The sequence below is a fragment of the Dendrobates tinctorius genome, unplaced genomic scaffold (genome assembly GCF_039654945.1).
Source record: "Dendrobates tinctorius isolate UK_male_01 unplaced genomic scaffold, ASM3965494v1 ptg000034l, whole genome shotgun sequence".
Lineage (NCBI taxonomy): Eukaryota > Metazoa > Chordata > Amphibia > Anura > Dendrobatidae > Dendrobates > Dendrobates tinctorius.
In genome coordinates, this window is record NW_027361702.1 from 6,767,506 (window position 1) to 6,788,888 (window position 21,383).

General features: G+C 44.6%; 1 protein-coding gene across 3 annotated transcripts in view; it reads left to right on the forward strand.

Moving 5' to 3' along the window:
- Positions 1 to 20,473, forward strand: part of LOC141087510 (regulator of cell cycle RGCC-like) — a 44,021-nt gene extending 23,548 nt beyond the window's left edge. For 2 of the 3 annotated variants that reach the window (XM_073573054.1, XM_073573055.1), the window contains exons 3-5: positions 3,467 to 3,553; positions 15,942 to 16,004; positions 17,754 to 20,473. In XM_073573054.1, coding sequence (XP_073429155.1) covers positions 3,467 to 3,553; positions 15,942 to 16,004; positions 17,754 to 17,761 — 158 coding nt within the window. In that variant the 3' untranslated portion in view covers positions 17,762 to 20,473. The remainder of the gene's footprint in view (positions 1 to 3,466; positions 3,554 to 15,941; positions 16,005 to 17,753) is intronic. The other variant, XM_073573056.1, reaches the window with a different exon arrangement.
- Positions 20,474 to 21,383: the final 910 nt, after the last annotated feature.

The window sequence follows — 21,383 nt, forward strand, 5'->3', positions numbered from 1 at the left end:
ACCCAGATCCCGCGGGACACCTTTAAACTGACCCCCTTAAGATCTTCTTATCTCGAACAAGCGGCTTTAGAAGCGGAAGTCTTGAGCCTATGTCAGAAAAATGTTCTGGTAGAGGTTCCAGAGGCTGAAAGTGGAAGAGGGTTTTACTCTCCCCTGTTTCTAATCCAGAAGCCTGTTAACACATTCAGAACGATTATAAACCTTCGTTCCCTTAACGAGTATTTGATTAATCATAAATTCAAAATGGAGTCCATTAATACAACAATAAAAATATTGTTTAAAGGTTGTTTTATGGCAGTCATAGATTTGAAAGACGCGTACTATCATGTACCTATCCATACAGACTTCCAGCAGTTCCTGAGGGTGGCAGTTTCAGTAGAGGGCACAGTACGTCATTTTCAGTATAGAGCCCTTCCCTTTGGTCTCTCAGCAGCACCCAGGGTTTTTACAAAGTTAGTGGCCGAAGTTATGGCTCACTTACGGGAGGTGGACGTCTTAATCATTCCATATTTAGACGATTTCTTGATTGTAGGAAAATCGGTGGGTCATTGTAAATCCCAGATAGAAAAAGCTAAATCCAGGTTAGAAAACCTGGGATGGATTTTAAACTACGAGAAATCCCGACTCCAGCCCTTAAAAATACAGAAATTTTTAGGGTTGATACTAAATTCAGACACTCAGCGGTGCCTGCTACCACTAGATAAAATACAAAAGATACAGGAGCAGGTTCTTCGGACAATGGATAATCCATCTATGACCCTCAGACAGGCCATGTCCCTGTTAGGTTCTCTAACATCATGCATCCCAGCAGTAAGGTGGGCACAGTTCCATACCAGAACCCTTCAAAACGACGTCTTGATTAATAGCAGGGCCCTTGGAGGCTCCTTACAGGGTCAAATGTGTCTAAGCCCCTCAACTGTTGCATCACTGAGATGGTGGCTTGAGAGCGAGAACCTAGCGTCAGGGGTGCCCTGGATAACACAGATAACCCGTATTATAACCACAGACGCAAGTTCCTTCGGTTGGGGAGCCCATATGGGGGACATAGTGGTACAGGGCCAGTGGGATTCTAATTCTGAAATCTCATCCAACCAGAGAGAACTATTGGCGATAGAGCGGGCAGTCAAGAAACTCATTATCTACCTGCAGGGCCATCATGTGAGGATACACTCGGACAACCAAGTAGCGGTAGCATATGTCAACCACCAAGGTGGAACCCGCTCCAGCGCTCTGATGCAGATAACAGAACGGCTCCTCCAGATAGCAGAGAGAAATTGTCTATCTTTGACCGCGCTCCACATCAGCGGAAAGGACAATGTAAGAGCAGACTTTTTAAGCCGCAAGGCTCTAAGACAAGGAGAATGGGCTTTGAACAAAAATATTTACCGCCAGATTGTCCGCAGATGGGGCCAGCCAGAGGTAGACCTCTTTGCCACCAGAAAAAACAGAAAAGAAAGATTGTTCTGCTCTCTGAACCCCAGGGAAAATCCCCTGGCGGTGGATGCCCTACTGATAAGATGGGATTTTTCTCTGGCATACGCCTTCCCACCATTGAATCTTCTTCCTCTGGTAGTCAGGAAGATCAGAGAGGATCAGGCAAGAGTCATACTGATTGCCCCCTTTTGGCCCAGGAGGACCTGGTTCGCATGGTTGAGGACCATGTCGGTAGGCGATCCCTGGGTACTGCCGAACCTTCCGGATCTCCTCCACCAGGGGCCAGTCAGCCACCCACAAGTAGCGGGACTTCATTTGACGGCGTGGTATTTGAAAGGTCACTATTAAAAAATAGAGGGTTCTCCAAGAACTTAATTGACACCCTCCTAAGAAGCAGAAAATTAACCACCACTAATATCTATGCTAGGACCTGGAAACGCTTCCTGTCCACCTTTCACTTTGACATCAGAGATGGAATTCCCACGAAACATATTCTGGAATTTCTCCAGAAAGGTTTCGAATTGGGTCTCTCCACAAGCACGCTAAAAGTACAAGTTTCAGCCTTAGGGGCCCTGTTTGCAGCTGATATTGCAAAAGATTATTGGGTAGCAAGGTTCATCAGAGCAGCGGCCAGATCGAGACCTATACACAAAGACAGATGCGTACCGTGGGACTTAAACTTAGTCCTTACAGCCATGACAGAAAGTCCGTTTGAACCTTTAGATTCACTAAAGATTATATCCCTTAAAACAGCATTCCTGGTAGCAATAACATCCGCACGTAGGGTGAGCGACATACAGGCACTCTCCAGATTGCCTCCTTACACAGAGTTCTTACAGGATAGAGTGATCCTAAGACCAGATCCAGCATACCTTCCCAAGGTAGCAACACAATTCCAGAGGACACAGGAGATAGTTCTGCCTTCCTTCCTCCCTAACCCAACCAACCCTAAAGAGCAGAAACTCCAGGCGTTAGATATTAGAAGATGCTTACTGACATATTTAGCAGCCACGGATCCTTGGAAGAAGGAGAACGCATTATTCCTATCCTTCCAAGGTTCCAGGAAAGGATACAGAGTATCAAAACGCACATTAGCAAGGTGGATTAGGGAGGCTATCTCTCTTGCCTACACAGCAGGTGGCGGTCCGGCTCCACAGAACCTGAGGGCACATTCCACTCGGGCCATGGCATCATCCTGGGCGGAGAGATCTGGAGTATCAATTGATCAAATATGTAAGGCGGCCACCTGGTCATCTCCTTCCACCTTTTTTAACCACTATCGGTTAGACATGGGTGCCTCCTCAGACCTCACCTTCGGGCTAAGGGTGCTGCAGGCTGTAGTCCCTCCCTAAGTTAGTTTACATCTCTGTAATTCTCTCGTGGTGCTGTCATGGGAGTCCGAATAAAGTATTAAGTTACGTACCGGTAACGGTATTTTTCGGAAGCCCATGACAGCACCCTTAGTTCCCTCCCTTGTTCACGTATAGGGGTGCACTCCTTTAGAAGATTGTTCATAGAATCACCATATGTGGGAGATGGTATGAAATAATTCGGTTAAATAGGGTAGATAGGTTGTATATATCATATGTTGTGTACTAACCATGGTAGCCTCTCAAGCTCTGTAATCCAACTGATGCGTGGGAGAGGTGCCACCCTTTTGTATCTGTAGGTTTCCTGTTCCTATAGGGCGGATCCCCTCTCTCGTGGTGCTGTCATGGGCTTCCGAAAAATACCGTTACCGGTACGTAACTTAATACTTTCCGCCACTGATCACATGCGACACTCTTGCCATAGACTTCAATGTAAGTTTCACGTGCCTTATCTACAACTTGGCTTTTTTTATTCCCAGCATAGTCAGAGCTACAAAAAAGTTTCCCAAAAGATTTAGTCGCGCAACTTTTCAGAGAATTGCTGTAGCGTGACACGTGGCGTAGTCCCAGCCTTAAACCATACATGTTATGTTATGACGTATGAGTTTGTGGGTTTTAGTTATTTACAGATGGTTAATCCCATCAATTGGATGCATTTTTAGATCTGATGTCTTTGAAGGAGAACAGCTTAGATTTAAGTGAAGAAAATCTGACATATTCATTCACCAACACAAGCCACCAACCAAAAGGTAAGATTGGAGAAGATCTGTGTCGTTACTGCATGCGAAGATCTCAGGTTGTGGGTTGTAATAATCACCTAGGCAGGTTAGCGATGCAACTATTTTTTTTTTATTCCTTACATCCATGGTCTTACAACAACACTGGGTATACGGCCAAAATATATTGTCCCCAGTCCACAAGATCCCCTCCCCGGGGCTTATAGTCCCACTGCCCATGTACCAGGCGATACCCAGCTGTCTCCCAACTTTTGGTTGGTTCACAGATTTTGCATCTCCCGCAAGTACAGTCTGTCACAGTTCACGCTCCTTTAGACAACAGGTAACATAACCGAAGCCCATGTATCTAGCAGCACAATCTTTAATAAAGTTCCTGAAATCCGGACAACAAATCTGTCAATAGTAGGGCGTGTTCAGCCCAGCCAGCAACCGATCTCCAAACTCCATTGGCCATCCATACATGTCCTCCAGGACCTCCTCCTAGATCCCCTACCTTCGATGTCCCTATCTCCACTCCCCGGCTAAACATGTTGCTCCCCCTCCCCCCAGGTCAGCCCCCAAATCTGCAGAACTGTACACACCCTCCTCCTTAAACATTTGCTATTAGCTCAAAGAATGAAGAATATTCCAAAAGCCCACCACCTCCAATTGCATGTGAGACCCCCTGTGGTGACGACTCCCCTGGGTCTACTATCCCCATCCATACAATATAGCTGGGAGAACAATGGCGTGAGGCTCCTGAGATAAAGAGGAGATTGATAGAATCATTGCTTTAAGCGCCCGTTACACATAGCGATATCACTGTAACATCACTGATTTTGTGACGCAGCAGCGATATTGCTAGCGATATCGCTACATGTGATACTTACCTCCGACCGGCTCCCCCGCTGGTTATCGCTGATCGCGCGAGAAGGTCCTGGACCATTTCTCGTCTGCTTCCTGCAGCGCTTCCTGTGGCGCTGTCAAGCGACGCGTGGACGCGGGCGGGAGAATGCAGGATCGCCGCGTCTGACAGGTAAGTAGCGACCCCCGTTCCCAGCGATGTCGCTAGTGAGATCTGCCTGTGTGGCAGCTCACTAGCGACCACTTAGCGATGCACCAGCGATCCATATCGTTGTCGGGATCGCTGGTGCATCGCTAAGTGTAACGGTACCCTTACATTTACCTTTGGCAATCTCCTTTCTGGCCTTAGGTTTACATAAGACCCAACCTACACGCCTTCATCTGCTTGCTCTCACTGAATGGAAACTGATTCCTGAGGCTGAACTGACGAGCAAGAAAGTCTCTAATAAAACACAACAATAATATCAACATAACCGTTGCTCCGTGCTGGAAAAGTCTGCATCCCTTAGAGCTGAGGGCTCTATGTCCATTCATCCAGTTGTCTTTAGTAAGTGGCCATCTCCTCCCGCCGCAGTCTTCAGGTCAGGCAATGTATAAATGACACTTCAGGAGGAAAGCACAGAGCAAGCTTACCGCCCCTCTCTGCTGTAAATGATGAGCTCGGTAAATGTTATCCTTTCGTGGACATCCTACGGCCGCTCACAAGGGGATTTCAGTAGCAATGAAATTGGGGAGTGAGGATTTTGGAATAACTACTTGCTCCAGAACTTTTTTTTTGCCAAAGGTTGAACTTTCTGAGTCATGAATGTCAAGCCTTTATTGCTTAACAAAGTTGGAACCGGAGGACCAAGAAACTACTTTTCAAATGTAACAGGTTGAATCTGGACTAACTTGCCCAGGATCTAGAAGAGGAACGTGTTACGTGAGCCCATGATGTAGCAATAAGTGATATTTTTGCAAGGCCCAATAGTAAGGGAGGATAACCTGACTTCATTTCTGTTATTGGGATCCTAGAATTATAAAACAAATCTTCAGCTTTTCTGAAAGTCTGTGGTTGAAGATATAGCAGAACTATTCTTTTAACTTCATGGAAATGAGATTTTGTCTTGTTCTTGATTTCTTGAATTCGGGAAGAGAACTGAAAGTGAGATTTCTGTTTGATAATGGCAGAAAGTGCCTGAGATACGACCCTTTAGAGCAGTGGTCTCCAACCTTTTTTGCACCAGGGACCGGTTTCAAGCAAGACCATTCTTCCATGGCCCGGCAGGGCAGGGATGGAGGTGTGTCAGGGGCGGGGCTTTGGTCATAAGGGGGCGAGGCTATGGACGCAGTTGTAGTGTAGCAGTGCATACTTATAATTAAATAACTTTTATAATGTGACTCAACTCACCATAGGTTTTGAATGAGTGCTCCATCACCCCCTTCTCCCCATCATTGCCTTCACCCCATCACTGCCATCTCTCCATCATTGCCTTCACCCCATCACTGCTGTCTCCCCATCATTGCCTTCACCCCATCACTCCCCTCTCCCCATCATTGCCTTCACCCCATCACTGCCTTCTCTCCATCACTGCCTTCACCCCATCACTGCTGTCTCCCCATCTTTGCCTTCACCCCATCACTCCCCTCTCCCCATCATTGCCTTCACCCCATCACTGCTGTCTCCCCATCATTGCCTTCACCCCATCACTCCCCTCTCCCCATCATTGCCTTTACCCCATCATTGCCTTCACCCCATCACTGCCGTCTCTCCATCATTGCCTTCACCCCATCACTGCCGTCTCTCCATCATTGCCTTCACCCCATCACTCCCTTCTCCCCATCATTGCCTTCACTCCATCACTCCCCTCTCCCCATCATTGCCTTCACCCCATCACTGCTGTCTCCCCATCATTGCCTTCACCCCATCACTCCCTTCTCCCCCATCATTGCCTTCACCCCATCACTGCTGTCTCCCCATCATTGCCTTCACCCCATCACTCCCCTCTCCCCATCATTGCCTTCACCCCATCACTGCTGTCTCCCCATCATTGCCTTCATCCCATCACTCCCCTCTCCCCATGATTGCCTTCACCCCATCACTGCTGTCTCCCCATCACTGCCTTCACCCCATCACTCCCTTCTCCCCATCATTGCCTTCACCCCATCACTCCCCTCTCCCCATCATTGCCTTCATCCCATCACTCCCCTCTCCCCATCATTGCCTTCACCCCATCACTGCTGTCTCCCCATCAGTGCCTTCATCCCATCACTCCCCTCTCCCCATCATTGCCTTCACCCCATCATTGCCTTCACCCCATCACTCCCGTCTCTCCATCACTCCCCTCATGGCCTTCTCCTCATGTCCCCATCTCCTCCAGGGCCAGGCTACACACACACACACACACACAGGGCCACACACACACACACACACACACACACACACACAGGGCCAGGCTACACAAACACAGACCAACACACACACACACACAGGGCCAGGCTACACACACACACAGACACACAGGGCCAGGCTACACACACACAGACACACACACACACAGACACCACCTCTCTCCTCTCACCTGTCGCAGCATCGCCCGCGCTTCCTCGCTCTGACACAGCAGCGGCGGCGCGCTCCTCTCTGTGTCAGTAAGAGACAGGAAGCGCGGGCGGCGGGCAGGAAGCTGGACGGGTCCTTGCAGCTCCGCTCCTGCTATTCCCTCTTGCAGGCAGCGGAGCTGCTTGGATCGCTCCCTGGCCGCCGCTAAGAATTGCTGCGCGCCGTCCCAGCCCCCGCTACGCCACTGACCGCCCCTGGCTCCCCTTGTGTCCGCGGACCGGCAAGGGCACTGCAGCGGCCCGGTGCTGGGCCGCGGACCGGCGGTTGGGGACCCCTGCTTTAGAGGAGAGAGCCTGAAGGCCACTAATTCTTTTGACGGATGGAATTGGAACAAAGAGAGCGAGAGATTGTTTGAGAGATGCTTGATCCACAGGCTCGAAGGGTGATGGCATGACATATTTTTGTAACAGAGAGAACCCAGGGAGATACTGGTGGATGGAGGACATGTATTCTTCAAAGGAGCATTAACTGCAGAGAACTGAGATTTTAAGTATATTCAACTTAAAGGGAAGGTGCCATCCCAAAAAAATTTTTCAGCAATTGAAAAAATGTAAAGAATTAATGTTTACATTTTCTTAAAAAATATTATCATTTGTTTTTAATTTTGTAAAATATGAAAAATAATTTTAAAAAGTTTGGCATTTCCACTTGTTAACACTAGGGGGAGCAGCTACTGAAGTTTGGCACAAAAACCTAGTGTACAACTAGCTCACATTACTGTCCTGCAGTAATTATGGGAGTACAGTGTCCATGATGTTTGATTTTGATATATGATCATGCCCTAAAATGGACACTGTATGGGCGGAATCTGCTGACATGGGTGTGGTGTCACTCCTCTCCTCCCCTACTGGGTGCTTGCTAAGGGAAAAGAGAGGATGACATTTAGGAACACAGTGAGCAGCCATTTTGATGGGGCCTGCAAAGTTACTGACTGTCTTTTCATGTAAAGTCTGGATCAGAACAGGCCATCAATCAGCAGAAATGTTTCCTGGATTTCTATGGAGCAGACAAGCAGACGGTCCATCCATGTGTATAAAGCACAGCGCTCTATGTACAATCCCTGGCACCGAACAGGGTGCCCCCCACAGACCAGCACACTGCTCTCCTGAAATACTCTGTGCTGCTGTCACCCTGCTCCTTCCTCCATATATCAGGCGCCTGTCGCCTCACTTTCACACATCGCCAGGACAGGATCTGAGGAGAGGAATGGGGTCTTCGGTCACCGAGGATGGCAGGCAGCAAGGATTTTGGGAGCAGGGTGACAGCAGCACAGAGTATTTCAGGAGAGCAGTGTGCTGGTCTATGGGGGGCACAGAGGGAGATATATGGGGAGGAGCAGGGAGACAGCAGCACAGAAATCCAGGAAACATTTATGCTGATTGATGGCCTGTTCTGATCCAGACTTTGCATGCAAAGACCCCATTCCCCTCCTCAGATTCTGTCCTGGCGATGTGTGAAAGCGAGGCGACAGGCGTAGTCCGGGGTGACGCTGGGAAGCAGGCTGGGGGGGAATGGAGCCATACAGTAACGATAAAAATGAGACCCCTCTCTTCAGCTGCCTCACCAGCCCTCCCCTGACTGCACCTATTACCCCTGACCCGTGTGCAGGTGCTCAGCCAGAACCACCCTAGAATGGGGCCCCTTTTATTAGATCACAAATAATACCGCCATATACTTCACACACAATGCCGCCATATAGATCATACACAATACCACCATGTAGATCACACATAAAACCAGCAGGGTGACAGCAGCACAGAGTATTTCAGGAGAGCAGTATCACACGGCAGAGAATTAGATACACGGCTCAGCAGACAGTATCACACAGAAGAGGATTAGATACACGGCTCAGCAGTCAGTATCACACTGGATAGGATTAGATACACAGCTCAGCAGTCAGTATCACACAGGATAGGATTAGATACACGGCTCAGCAGTCAGTATCACACAGGATAGGATTAGATACACGGCTCAGCAGGCAGTATCACAGGAGACAGTATTACAGATATGCCCACACTGGTGTAACTGCCCCCCCCCCCTCTTACACTAGACTATGGGCTGTATATGTCACTGTCACTATAAAAGCAAAGGTGTCAGATTACCGGAGATCACTGGGGCTGTGAGTGAGGAGGCGGAGACAGAGCAGGAGGTCTCGAATTCTCCCACTCTTCCACCAAGTTGTCAGATGTAGTCAGTGCATGTCTGGGGAAGGGAATCTGCCTTGAGACAAAAGATAACGATGAAGGCAACGTTTCCAAATTCTGTCTCTGAAATGGTTTAATGTGAAAGTACAACAAGGCCGGGGGGGGGGCAGAATGGAAGAATCGTAAGGTTTACCTCTGGGGATAACAGGATGAACAGATGTCTCCTTCATCCGGTAGAGGAACAATCCACATGCCTTGTCTGTATTTTCCTTTTTTGTGAACTGGACAATTTAAAACAAAAGGATAACTTTGGGTTATTATGAGCATAATTGTCTGTTTTCATTCAGAAAAGAAACAGTCCACACTACATCTGTATCATCATCCATATATCATCTTTTTATATCCGTACGACATCCATTTTACAGTGGGGAACAACAAGTATTTGATACACTGCCAATTTCCAAGTTTTCTCATCTACATAGAATGGAGAGGTCTGTAATTTTTATCGTAGGTACACTTCACCTGTGAGAGACAGAATCTAAAAATAAAAACCAGAAAAACGCATTGTATGATTTTCACATAATTAACCCCTTCACTACCAAGGGTGGTTTGCACGTTAACTCCCGGGCCAATTTTTACAATTCTGACCACTGTACCTTTATGAGGTCATAACTCTGGAACGCTTTCATGGATCCCGGTGATTCTGACATTGTTTTCTCGTGACATATTGTACTTCATGTTAGTGGTAAAATTGCATTCAAATAACTTGCGTTTATTTGTGAAAAAAACGGAAATTTGGCGAAAATTTTGAAAATTTAGCAATTTTCCAACTTTGAATTTTTATGCCCTTAAATCACAGCGATACAGCACACAAAAAACTTAATACATAACATTTCCCACATGTTTACTTTACATCAGCACAATTTTGGAACCAAAATTTTTTTTTGTTAGGAAGTTATAAGGGTTAAAAATTGACCAGCGATTTCTCATTTTTGCAACACCATTTTATTTTTAGGGACCACTTCACATTTGAAGCCACTTTGAGGGGTCTATATGATAGAAAATACCCAAAAGTGACACCATTCTAAAAACTGCACCCCTTAAGGTGCTTAAAACCACATTCAAGAAGTTTATTAACCCTTTAGGTGCGTCACAGGAATTTTTTGAATATTAAAAAAAAAATGAACATTTAACTTTTTTTCACAAAAAAAATACTTCAGGTTCAATTTTCTTTATTTTACCAAGGGTAACAGGAGAAATTGGACTGCAAAAGTTATTGTGTAATTTGTCCTGAGTACGCTGATACCTGATATGTGGGGGGGAACCACTGTTTCGGCGCATGGCAGACCTCAGTAGGGAAGGAGCGCTGTTTGACTTTTTCAATGCAAAATTGGCTGGAATTCAGATCAGACGCCATGTCGCGTTTGGAGAGCCCCTGATGTACCTAAACAGTGGAAACCCCGCAAGTGACCCCATTTTGGAAACTAGACCCCCCAAGGAACTTATCTAGATATGTGGTGAGAACTTTGAACCCACAAGGGCTTCACAGAAGTTTATAACGTACAGCGGTACAATTAAAAAATCATATTTTTTCCACAAAAATGATCTTTTCACCCCCAATTTTTATTTTTCCAAGGGTAACAGGACCCTAAAAGTTATTGTGCAATTTGTCCTGAGTACGCTGATACCCCATATGTGGGTGTAAATGACTATTTGGGCGCATGGCAGAGCTCGGAAGGGAAGCAGCGCCATTTGACGTTTTTGGCTGGAATTGAGATCGGACACCATGTCGCGTTAGGAAAGCCCCTGATGTACCAAAACAGTAGAAACCCCCCACAAATGACACCATTTTGGAAACTAGACCCCCCAAGGAACTTATCTAGATGTGTGGTGAGCACTTTGAACCCCCCAGTGCTTCACTGAAGTTTATAACGTCCGGGCGTGAAAATAAAAAAATCGTATTTTTTCCACAAACATGATCTTTTAGTCCCCATTTTTTTATTTTCCCAAGGGTAACAGGAGAAATTGGACCCCAAAAGTTGTTGTCCAATTTGTCCTGAGTACGCTGATACCTCATATGTGGGAGAAAACTACTGTATGGGCACACGTCGGGGCTCGGAAGGGAAGTAGTGACGTTTTGGAATGCAGACTTTGATGGATTGGTATGCGGGTGTCATGTGCGTTTGGAGAGCCCCTGATGTACCTAAACTATTGAAACTCCCCACAAGTGACCCCATTTTGGAAACTAGACCCCCCACAGAGCTTATCTAGATGTGTGGAGAGCACTTTGAACCCCCAAGTGCTTCACAGAAGTTTATAACGCCTGGGCGTGAAAATAAAAAAAACATTTTTTTTCCGCAAAATTATATTTTTGCCCCCAATTTTTTATTTTCCTAAGGGTAACAGGAGAAATTGGACCCCAAAAGTTGTTTTGTAATTTGTCCTGAGTAGGCTGATACCCTACATGTGGGGGTAAAACACTGTTTGGGCACATGGCAGAGCTTGGAAGGGAAGGAGCACCATTTGACTTTTTCAACGCAGAATTGGCTGGAATTGAGATCAGACGCCATGTTGCCTTTGGAGAGCACCTGATGTGCCCAAACAGTGGAAACCCCAAATTATAATTCCAACCCTAACCTCAACACACCCCTAACCCTAATCTGAGCCCTAGCCCTAGCCCTAGCCCTAGCCCTAACCCTAGCCCTAACCCTAGCCCTAACCCTAACCCTAGCGGGAAAATGGAAATAAATACATTTTCTTTTAGTTTTATTATTTTTCCCTAACTAAGGGGGTGATAACGGGGGGTTTGATTTACGATTTATGGCGGTTTTTATGTTTGGCGGCTGTCGCACGCTAAAAGACGCTTTTTATTGTAAAAATAGTTTTTGCATCACCACATATTGAGAGCTATAATTTTTCCGTATTTTGACCCACCGAGTCATGTGAGGTCTTATTTTTTGCGGGACGAGTTGACGTTTTTATTGGTACCATTTTCGGGCACGTGACATTTTTTGATCGCTTTTTATTCCGATTTTTGGGGCGCAGAATGAACAAAAACCAGCGTTTCATGAATTTCTTTTGGTGGGTGCGTTTACACCGTTCCGCGTGCGGTAAAATTGATAAAGTGGTTTTATTCTTCGGGTCAGTACGGTTACAGCGATACCTCATTTAGGTCGTTTTTTTATGTTTTGTCGGTTTTTTGCAATGAAAACAATTTTATATAAAAAATAATTATTTTTGTATCGCTTTATTCTGCGAGCTATAACTTTTTTATTTTTTTGCGGATGATGCTGTATGGCAGCTCGTTTTTTGCGGGACAAGATGACGTTTTCAGCGGTACCATGCATATTTATATGCGTCTTTTTGATCGCGCGTTATTGCACTTTTTGTTCGGTGGTATGATAATAAATCATTATTTTTTGCTTCGTTTTTTATTTTTATTTTTTAAGGGGTTCGCTAAAGGGGTTAACTAATGGGACAGTTTTATAGGGCAGGTCATTACGGACACGGCGATACCAAATATGTGTACTTTTATTGTTTTTGGTTTTTTTTATTTTGAAAAAATGGATTTATTGGGGAATATTTTTTTTTTTTTTTTACTAATTTATTTAGCGATTTTTTTTTTTTTTTTTTTTTTTTTTTTTTTTTTTTTTAATTATTTTTAACACTTTTTTTTTTTTTTTCTTTATTACCTTGTCCCAGGTGGGACATCACTGTCCTGTGACAGATCGCTGATCTGTCACATCACAGATCACTGTGACAGATCAGCGATCTGACACAGGCACTGCTGCAGACTTCCTCATGCCTGCGCTTTGCAGGCACTGAGGAAGCCAGCTTCCTCAGGCCCCCCGAAGGCCCCCGTCGCCATCTTGGATTCGGGGGCCTGGAGGAAAGGAGCCCCCCGCAGCAGCGCTGCACATTGCGCTGCCGTGGGGGGCTCAGGGAAGCACGGAGGGAGCCCCCTCCCTGCCGATGCTTCCCTTTAACCCCCGGTACACCGCGATCGCGTTTGATCGCGGTGTGCAAGGGGTTAACGTGTCGGGGGCGGTCCGTGACCGCCCCTGACACATTGTGCCCGGTGTCAGCTATGATAATTAGCTGACACTCGGCCGCGATCAGCGGCGCTCACCACGTGGGCGCCGCTGATCGCGATGACGTAATATTCCGTCCATGGTAATTAGGTCCATGGTCACATGGACGGAATATTACGTCAATTGTAGGTAAGGGGTTAATTTGCATTTTATTGCATGAAATCATTATTTGATACAATAGAAAAACAGAACTTAATATTGGTATAGAAACCTTTGTTTGCAGTCACAGAGGTCAGATGTTTCCTGTAGTTCTTGATCAGGTTTGCACACACTGCAGCAAGGATTTTGACCCCCCCCCCCCCCCTCCTCCATTCAGATCTTCTCCAGATATTTCAGGTTTCCGGGCTGTGACTGGGCAAGATTGAGTTTCCGCTTCCTCCAAAGGTTTTCTATTGGATTCAGGTCTGGAGACTGGGTAGATGACTCCAGGACCTTGAAATGCTTCTTATGGAGCCATTCTTTAGTTGCACTGGCTGTGTGTTTCGGGTCATTGTCATGCTGGAAGACCCAGACGCGACCTATCTTCAATGCTGTTACTGAGAGAAGGAGGTTGTAGGCCAAAATCTCGCAATACATTAACCCAGTCATCCTCCCTTCAATACAGTGCCATTGTCCTGTCCTCTTTGCAGAAAAGCACCCCCAAAGTATGATGTTTTGCCCACCTTGCTTCACAGTTGGGGCAAGTTGAGTTGATAGCCAAAAGTTCTATTTTGGTTTCATCTGACCACATGACCTTCTCTCTTACCTCCTCTGGATCATCCAGATGGTCATTGGTGAACTTCAAACGGTCCTGGACATGTGCTGGTGTGAGCAGGGGGGCCTTGCGTGCCCTGCAGGATTTTAATCCATGTCGGTGTAGTGTGTTACTAAGGGTAATGTTTGAGATTGTGGTTCCAGCTCTCTTCAGGTCATTGACCAGGTCCTCCCGTATAGTTCTGGACTGATTCCTGACCTTTCTCAGAATCATCCTTACCCCATGTGGCGAGATCTTGCATTGAGCTCCAGACGGAGGAAGATTGACAGTCATCTTGTGTTTCTTCCATTTTCTAATAATTGCCAGTGGTTGCCTTCTCACCAAACTGCTTGCCTATTGTCCTGTCGCCCATCCCAGCCTAGTGCAGGTCTAAAATTTTATCCCTGGTGTCCTTAGACAGCTCTTTGGCCTTGGCCATGGTGGAGGGGCTGGAGTGTGATTGTGTGGACAGGTGCCTTTTATACAGGTAACAAGGTCAAATAGGTGCAATTAATACAAGTATTGAGTGCAGAGTAAGAGGGCTTTTGCATGAAATATGTAAAAATCATACAATGCGATGTTCTGTTTTTTATTTTTAGATTCTGTGTCTCACAGGTGAAGTGTACCTACGATAAAAATGACAGACCTCTCCATTCTTTGTAGGAGGGAAAACTTGTAAAATCGGCAGTGTATCAAATGCTTATTTTCCCCACTGAATATAGAAATAATTGATAATATAGTCAGCCAAGTTCAGTTACTTTTGTCAATAATTGCAATCAATGTATGGAAAGTGGATGCCGTATGGATGGTGTACATATGACGTTTTTAACGCACCCCTTTTAATTGGTGCGTCTGATCTGAAAATTGATTTAATCAGTGCATGTTATTGTTATAAACAATGTTATACATTGCACTGGGAAACGTAGCATTCTATGTGGACTTATTAATATACCATTGTTCAGTAACTCTACATATCTTCTGTCTGCCATACGGTTCCAGAGATATGGCCATTTTGTTTAGTGCTAATTTTTATGCTCACCGGATCCTCTGGGGCGTGGGGCGTCTTTAACTAAAGATCATTGATGTCCTCTTTCATGTCCTTCCTTTAAGTCATGTCTTGTTTGAGAATTATTTATAGATTCCTGGATGACATTTACTTTAAGTGGTTTTCCCATCTCCAAGATCCTATCCCAATATGTAGTAGGTATAATAATAATATTAGCCAATACCTCCAATTAGAAATGTAGTATAGTTTTTCTGATTCGCTATGTCTTTCCTCATGCACAGGCATTGTAGGACCTTAGATATCCATGGTTGCGACCATTGATAAAGTGACAGTTAGCTAGTTTCTAGTGGTGGTAACTATGGATACCTAAGGCCCTGCAATACCTGCACATGAGGAAAAACACATAGTGAATCAGAAGAACTATACTGAATTTCTAATTGGAGGTATTTACAAATATTATTACTCCTACTACACATTGCAAAAAAAACTCTGTTTGGGAGAGAAGAACAGACAAATCGCGGTGCCCTAAGTGCGTAAACACAATATTGTAGTCTTTAAAGGGTGCACAATTTGATGCACTCACCTGATAGAAGACCAATATGGCTTTAGATTGTGTATCCTCAAAAATCCTTCCTTCTGGGATACTTCTCAGTAGACAGGGCTTGCAGCTTGTCTCGGGTGGATCCAAGTGAAAGAGCCAGATTCAGGCTCACACAGGATGAGTAAATCAAGAAAGGCACATCCAGCCCATGAACGGCTGGATGTGCGATACTATCTCTTTTTTTTTTTTTTTTAACCTATGAAATAAAAAAAATATGAAATATCATCTTTGGATGTGAGTCCTGGGAAGCGCTGCCGTTCATGGGCTGGATGTGCCTTTCTTGATCCTACTACACATTGGGATAGGATCTTGGAGATGGGAATACCCCTTTTAATGCTTCCTGAGACGTTTCCTTTGATTTGCTTGTTTATTTTATCTTCTAGCAAAGCTCGGGGACACAAATGAGCTCGAAAACTTCATTTCTGATCTTGATAAAGTTCTCAATGGTAAGTTGTAATATTTCTTTGCACTTTCATAGAAAAAAAAATTGGGGGACTTAAAGGGAATCCGTCATGACGTCAGAATCCCTAAACAATCAGCATAAGGAACGAGTTTAAGACAAAATGTATTTATTATGACAGTGTAGTTGATGACAGTGATATTTTGTCACATCAGTTCTCTTATAGAGCTCGGCAATACTTTAATTGTATGTCACATAATACAGACATCCTGAACATGGGATGCAAGGCTTTATAATAGACTTCTGAAAAGGCCACGTTCACATGGTCAGTATTTTACATCAGTATTTGTAGCCAAACCCAGGAGTGGGTGATAAAAACAGAAGTGGTGATGTGTTTCTATTAGACTTTTCTTGATTGTTCCTCTCCTGATTTTTGTTCACCCCTTAAGACTATGTGCACACGTTGCGGAATTCCCGCGGTAACTTCCGTGGGAATTTCATTCCGCGGGAAAATCGCATGTTAAATTCCCGCGATTTTCCCGCGGAAAAACTAGCGATTTGCAAGCGTAATTAGCTTGCAGAATGCTAGCGTTTTCCAAGCGATCTATAGCATCGCTTGGAGAACTGATTGACAGGTTGGTCAAACTCGTCAAACATAGTGTTTGACGAGTGTGACCAACTTTTTACTATTGAGGCTGCCTATGCGGCATCAGTAGTAAAAAGATCTAATGCTAAAAATAATTAAAAAAAATAAAAAATCGGGTTATATTCACCTTCCAGGGTCCCGCGCAGCCTTCCCGGGCTGTAACCCCCTGTTAAAAAAAACAAAGCTCTTAAAAATGCCAAAACAATTAACAGAGACTGCAATGTATGAACGACTTGTACACATGTTCCATTACCCGCCTCAGGCTTCCAATGCCACGAGGCAGTTAAAAAACACGACCTGTCCATTCTTCCGATGCTTGGAAGCCACTCAATATTATTACATACAGTATATTTAAGAGTGAAAAAATGTGAGGGTTGCTGTGTGTCCCCCAGGATGTGCACAGTAGCATATTGAGACTGCTGGATTGAATTGCAGTCACAGGCATAGCTGTGATTGCAGTGCAAAATAAAAGTAAGTGTTGGTCATGGGCAAGCTATTTGTCCAAGACAGATTTAGGAAAGCCTGCCATGAGTTTTTAGTTTTTAAACGGACTACAAGATGGTAGTGGGGTGGTCCTTTTCCTTCCTGGCAGCGTTTTCGATGTGGCCTACGCCACAGGTTCCTGAGGTGTGAAACTGCAGGGCAAAACCGCAGGCTAATCCGCAGATAAACCGCAGGACTTTTGTCCTGTGGATTTTCCAACAAAATCCGCACACACCCTAAAAGCCCCTGCAGCAAAGGGTTGGGTGTGTCAGTTTTTTGGTTTGCAAGCATGCAGAGCAGAAGGCTCTGCATTTCCCAACCTGTGTGAGGTAACACAGCCAAGTGGAACCAAAAGGCCTGGTACCCCTCAGTGTAGCATAGTGGTGCAGTCGCCCAAGGCAACCCGTCTCGGATGTGGACTGTCTTGTTTTCCCATCTGCGATCCGGAGGATATCGTGTGCTGTTTGTTTCTGTGAGTTTGGACATGAAATACGTTTTGTTTTGAACTTTGTTGAGTCACTGCCTGACAGACACTGCACCAACCCCGCTGCACTACAAAGTATAAAGTTCTAATTTATAAATAATTAAATAAATAAAAAATGACCGCAAGTGTATACTTTTTACATAAGTATAATAGTAACTTTATTTCATTTTTGTCTCTTACAGATTTTTAAAAGAAGAAGAAGTTTCATCCAAAAATCTTAGTTAATTGTTACAGATTTGGTTCAATTCTTTAATCCATCATCCTGGAGTAAATCATTTTAAACTTTTCTCCTTTTTGTGAGATTTTGGGTTCAGTGAGCGATCTTATCACTGACTCAGAGTTACCTCTGTACGAACAGAGGTAACAGCTGTCAGTTGCTGATGGGGCCGCCCACTGGACTCGCTGATGGGGCCGCCCACTGGACTCACTGATGGGGCTGCCCACTGATGGGGCCGCCCACTGGACTCACTATTGGGACTGCCCACTGGACACAAAATCCTAGAAAGATCAAAACTCAGATTATACTGAATCTTTTCACACAAGCTATATCAATCTCCTCAGCTTCCCCCACTCTGTAAGGCTTCATTCCCACAACAAGGTTTTGGTGAGTTTCACTGTTTTCATATAGATTCAATCTACAAAAATATCACTGTGACAAAAATCTCCAAGATGAACGTACATCAGCAACCTATAGCTTTGTGTAAACTAATTGGCAGCACATTATTCTTTGTAAAAAGTGTATGTACTGCCGAGAGCGAGGCGTTGTATGTGCACAGAACTGTCTATTACTGATCGTTCTGTGCACATTGTAAATGTGGTCTGCCCTTCCAAGTAGGCTCCTAAATGACCGCGATCGGTGGTCTTTTAATGTGAAAAGTCAGGTGGTGTGACCCCGCTCTTACACGCAGAATCCATTGCCGTGAACAGCTACAGGAGCTCTACAAGGCTCACAGATACTGACGCGGGTCCTGACAATTGTCTGCCATGTTTAGCTTTAAACTCCTGGCAGCTGTGTATTGTCGTAATCTCACCTACTTTAGGATAAAAAGGAGAATAATTTGTTAAGTATTGTTTCGTATATATTTTCCTATGTTATTTTTATATCCATTCTTTTTTGGTGCATATTAAAAATCATGCACTAAATGATAACCCCCCCCTTATAGGTATTGATTGGCGGATAATTACAATATCTGACTGCATTTGGGACCCAATGACACCAAATATGAAATTGAACATCCACACCTTCAAAGTTCTTGATTCTAAAATGTACATTCAAGGAAACTCTACTGTCCGATGCAACTCTTGCAACCCCAACCAGTCTCCACAAATGCAAAATGAATCTTTTTTAGACACATCACAATGCATCACATACAAGTTAAAAAAAAAAGATTTAAAGGAAAGCAGTCACCAGGTTTTTTCTACCTAATCTGAGATCAGCATGACATATGCAAAGAGACCCTGGTTCCAGCGATGTGTCACGTACTGGGCTGCTTGCTGTAGTTTTGATAAAATCACAGTTTTATAAGCAGGAGATTATCACTAGAGGACTAGTAAACCTGCTGCTTGTAGTCCTGCATATTAATGAGCTCTGTGTAAACCTGCCCACATCACTGATTGGCAGCTTTCTGTGTGCACTGTCTATAAGCTACCAATCTGTGATGTGGGTGGGGTTATACAGTTCTCAGCATTCAGAGAACTGCTGGATCTGCAGCAGAAAAAACGTCATTTTTTACAGACATTTATATTTATTGAGTGAGCCATATGCTTTGGGATTAAAGGGCTGACCCACATCAATGTTTGCTCATTTGTTTTACTTTTATACCTATCAAAGGGAAGTTAGAAAGGCTTCCAGCTTTTGAGATAAAGACAGGCCCTTATTTCTCATTCTCAGCTTAACCCCTTCATGACATGCACCATATATATACAGCATATGTCAGGTCTCCCCCTTTTGATGTAGGCTCTGGCAATGAGCCGCATCTTTTTCGGCACATGACAGCTGATTTGGGCAGCTGACATGTTCCCCAAATAGCCATGGGTGGAATCGCAATCCACCTGCGGCTTTTAACAACATGTTAAATGCTGCTATCAATCTCTGACAGCATCATTTAACATGCATGCACCGAAAGCGCATCACAAACCCCGCCCATCGGCGCCCTTGTCACATGACTGTGGGACGCCAATTGGTTGGCATGACAATTCCGGAATCTGCAGGAGACCCCTGTGGTTATCATAGCCAATTTGCTATGAGTGCCGCCCTGTGGCCAGCATTCATAGCAGATGAACATTTCTGCTACACAGCTGAAGCTTCTAGTCTCTCCTATGTACACTACTGATGCTAGTGTAAAGTAGAAAAAAAGGTTTTTTAAAAAATATATAAAAGTTCAAATCACCCCCCTTTTGCCCCATTCAAAATAAAACAATAAAAAAATATCAAATATGCACATTTGGTATCACTGCATTCAGAATCGCCCGATCTATCAAAATACAAACATGGTCGCTGCAACATTACATTCAAAAGATCATATCTCTCAAAATGGCATCGATAAAAACGTCAGCACGCAAAAAAATATGCCCTCATGAGTCTCGGAAAATTGTGCCTAGTTTTTTTTTTTTTTTCTAACAAATCTTGTAATTTTTTTTTTTTTTTTCATCACTTAAGTAAAAAAGAACCTATACATGTTTCGTATCTACAAACTAGTAATGACCTGGAGAATCATAATCGCAGGTCAGTTTTAGCATTTGGTGAACATCGCAAAAAATACATATATATATTTTTTGTGGTACAGTCATTCGGGAAGAAGAGACATTTTTTTAAATGGAATATGCCAGGAGAATAAACCCTCCTAAACTGTCTATATGGACACGCAGGTCATAGGAAGCTGAATAACAGGACACCTTCATATCTGCGATCTGATGTCTTATTCCAGAGAAATCCAAGTTTTTTCTTATACGTAAATGAGCTGTTAAGATCTATGGGCTGGATATACACTCACTGGCCACTTTATTAGGTACACCTGTCCAACTGTGTGTTAAGACTTAATTTCTAATCAGCCAATCACATGGCGGCAACTCAGTGCATTTAGGCATGTAGACATGGTCAAGACAATCTCCTGCAGTTCAAACCGAGCATCAGTATGGGGAAGAAAGGTGATTTGAGTGCCTTTGAACGTGGCATGATTGTTGGTGCCAGAAGGGCTGGTCTGAGTATTTCAGAAACTGCTGATCTACTGGGATTTTCACGCACAACCATCTCTAGGGTTTACAGAGAATGGTCCGAAAAAGAAAAAAAATCCAGTGAGCGGCAGTTCTGTGGCCGGAAATGCCTTGTTGATGCCAGAGGTCAGAGGAGAATGGGCAGACTGGTTCGAGCTGATAGAAAGGCAACAGTGACTCAAATTGCCACCCGTTACAACCAAGGTAGGCAGAAGAGCATCTCTGAACGCACAGTGCGTCGAACTTTGAGGCAGATGGGCTACAGCAGCAGAAGACCACACCGGGTACCACTCCTCTCAGCTAAGAACAGGAAACTGAGGCTACAATTTGCACAAGCTCATCGAAATTGGACAGTAGAAGATTGGAAAAACGTTGCCTGGTCTGATGAGTCTCGATTTCTGCTGCGACATTCGGATGGTAGGGTCAGAATTTGGCGTAAACAACATGAAAGCATGGATCCATCCTGCCTTGTATCAACGGTTCAGGCTGGTGGTGGTGGTGTCATGGTGTGGGGAATTTTTTCTTGGCACTCTTTGGGCCCCTTGGTACCAATTGAGCATCGTTGCAACGCCACAGCCTACCTGAGTATTGTTGCTGAC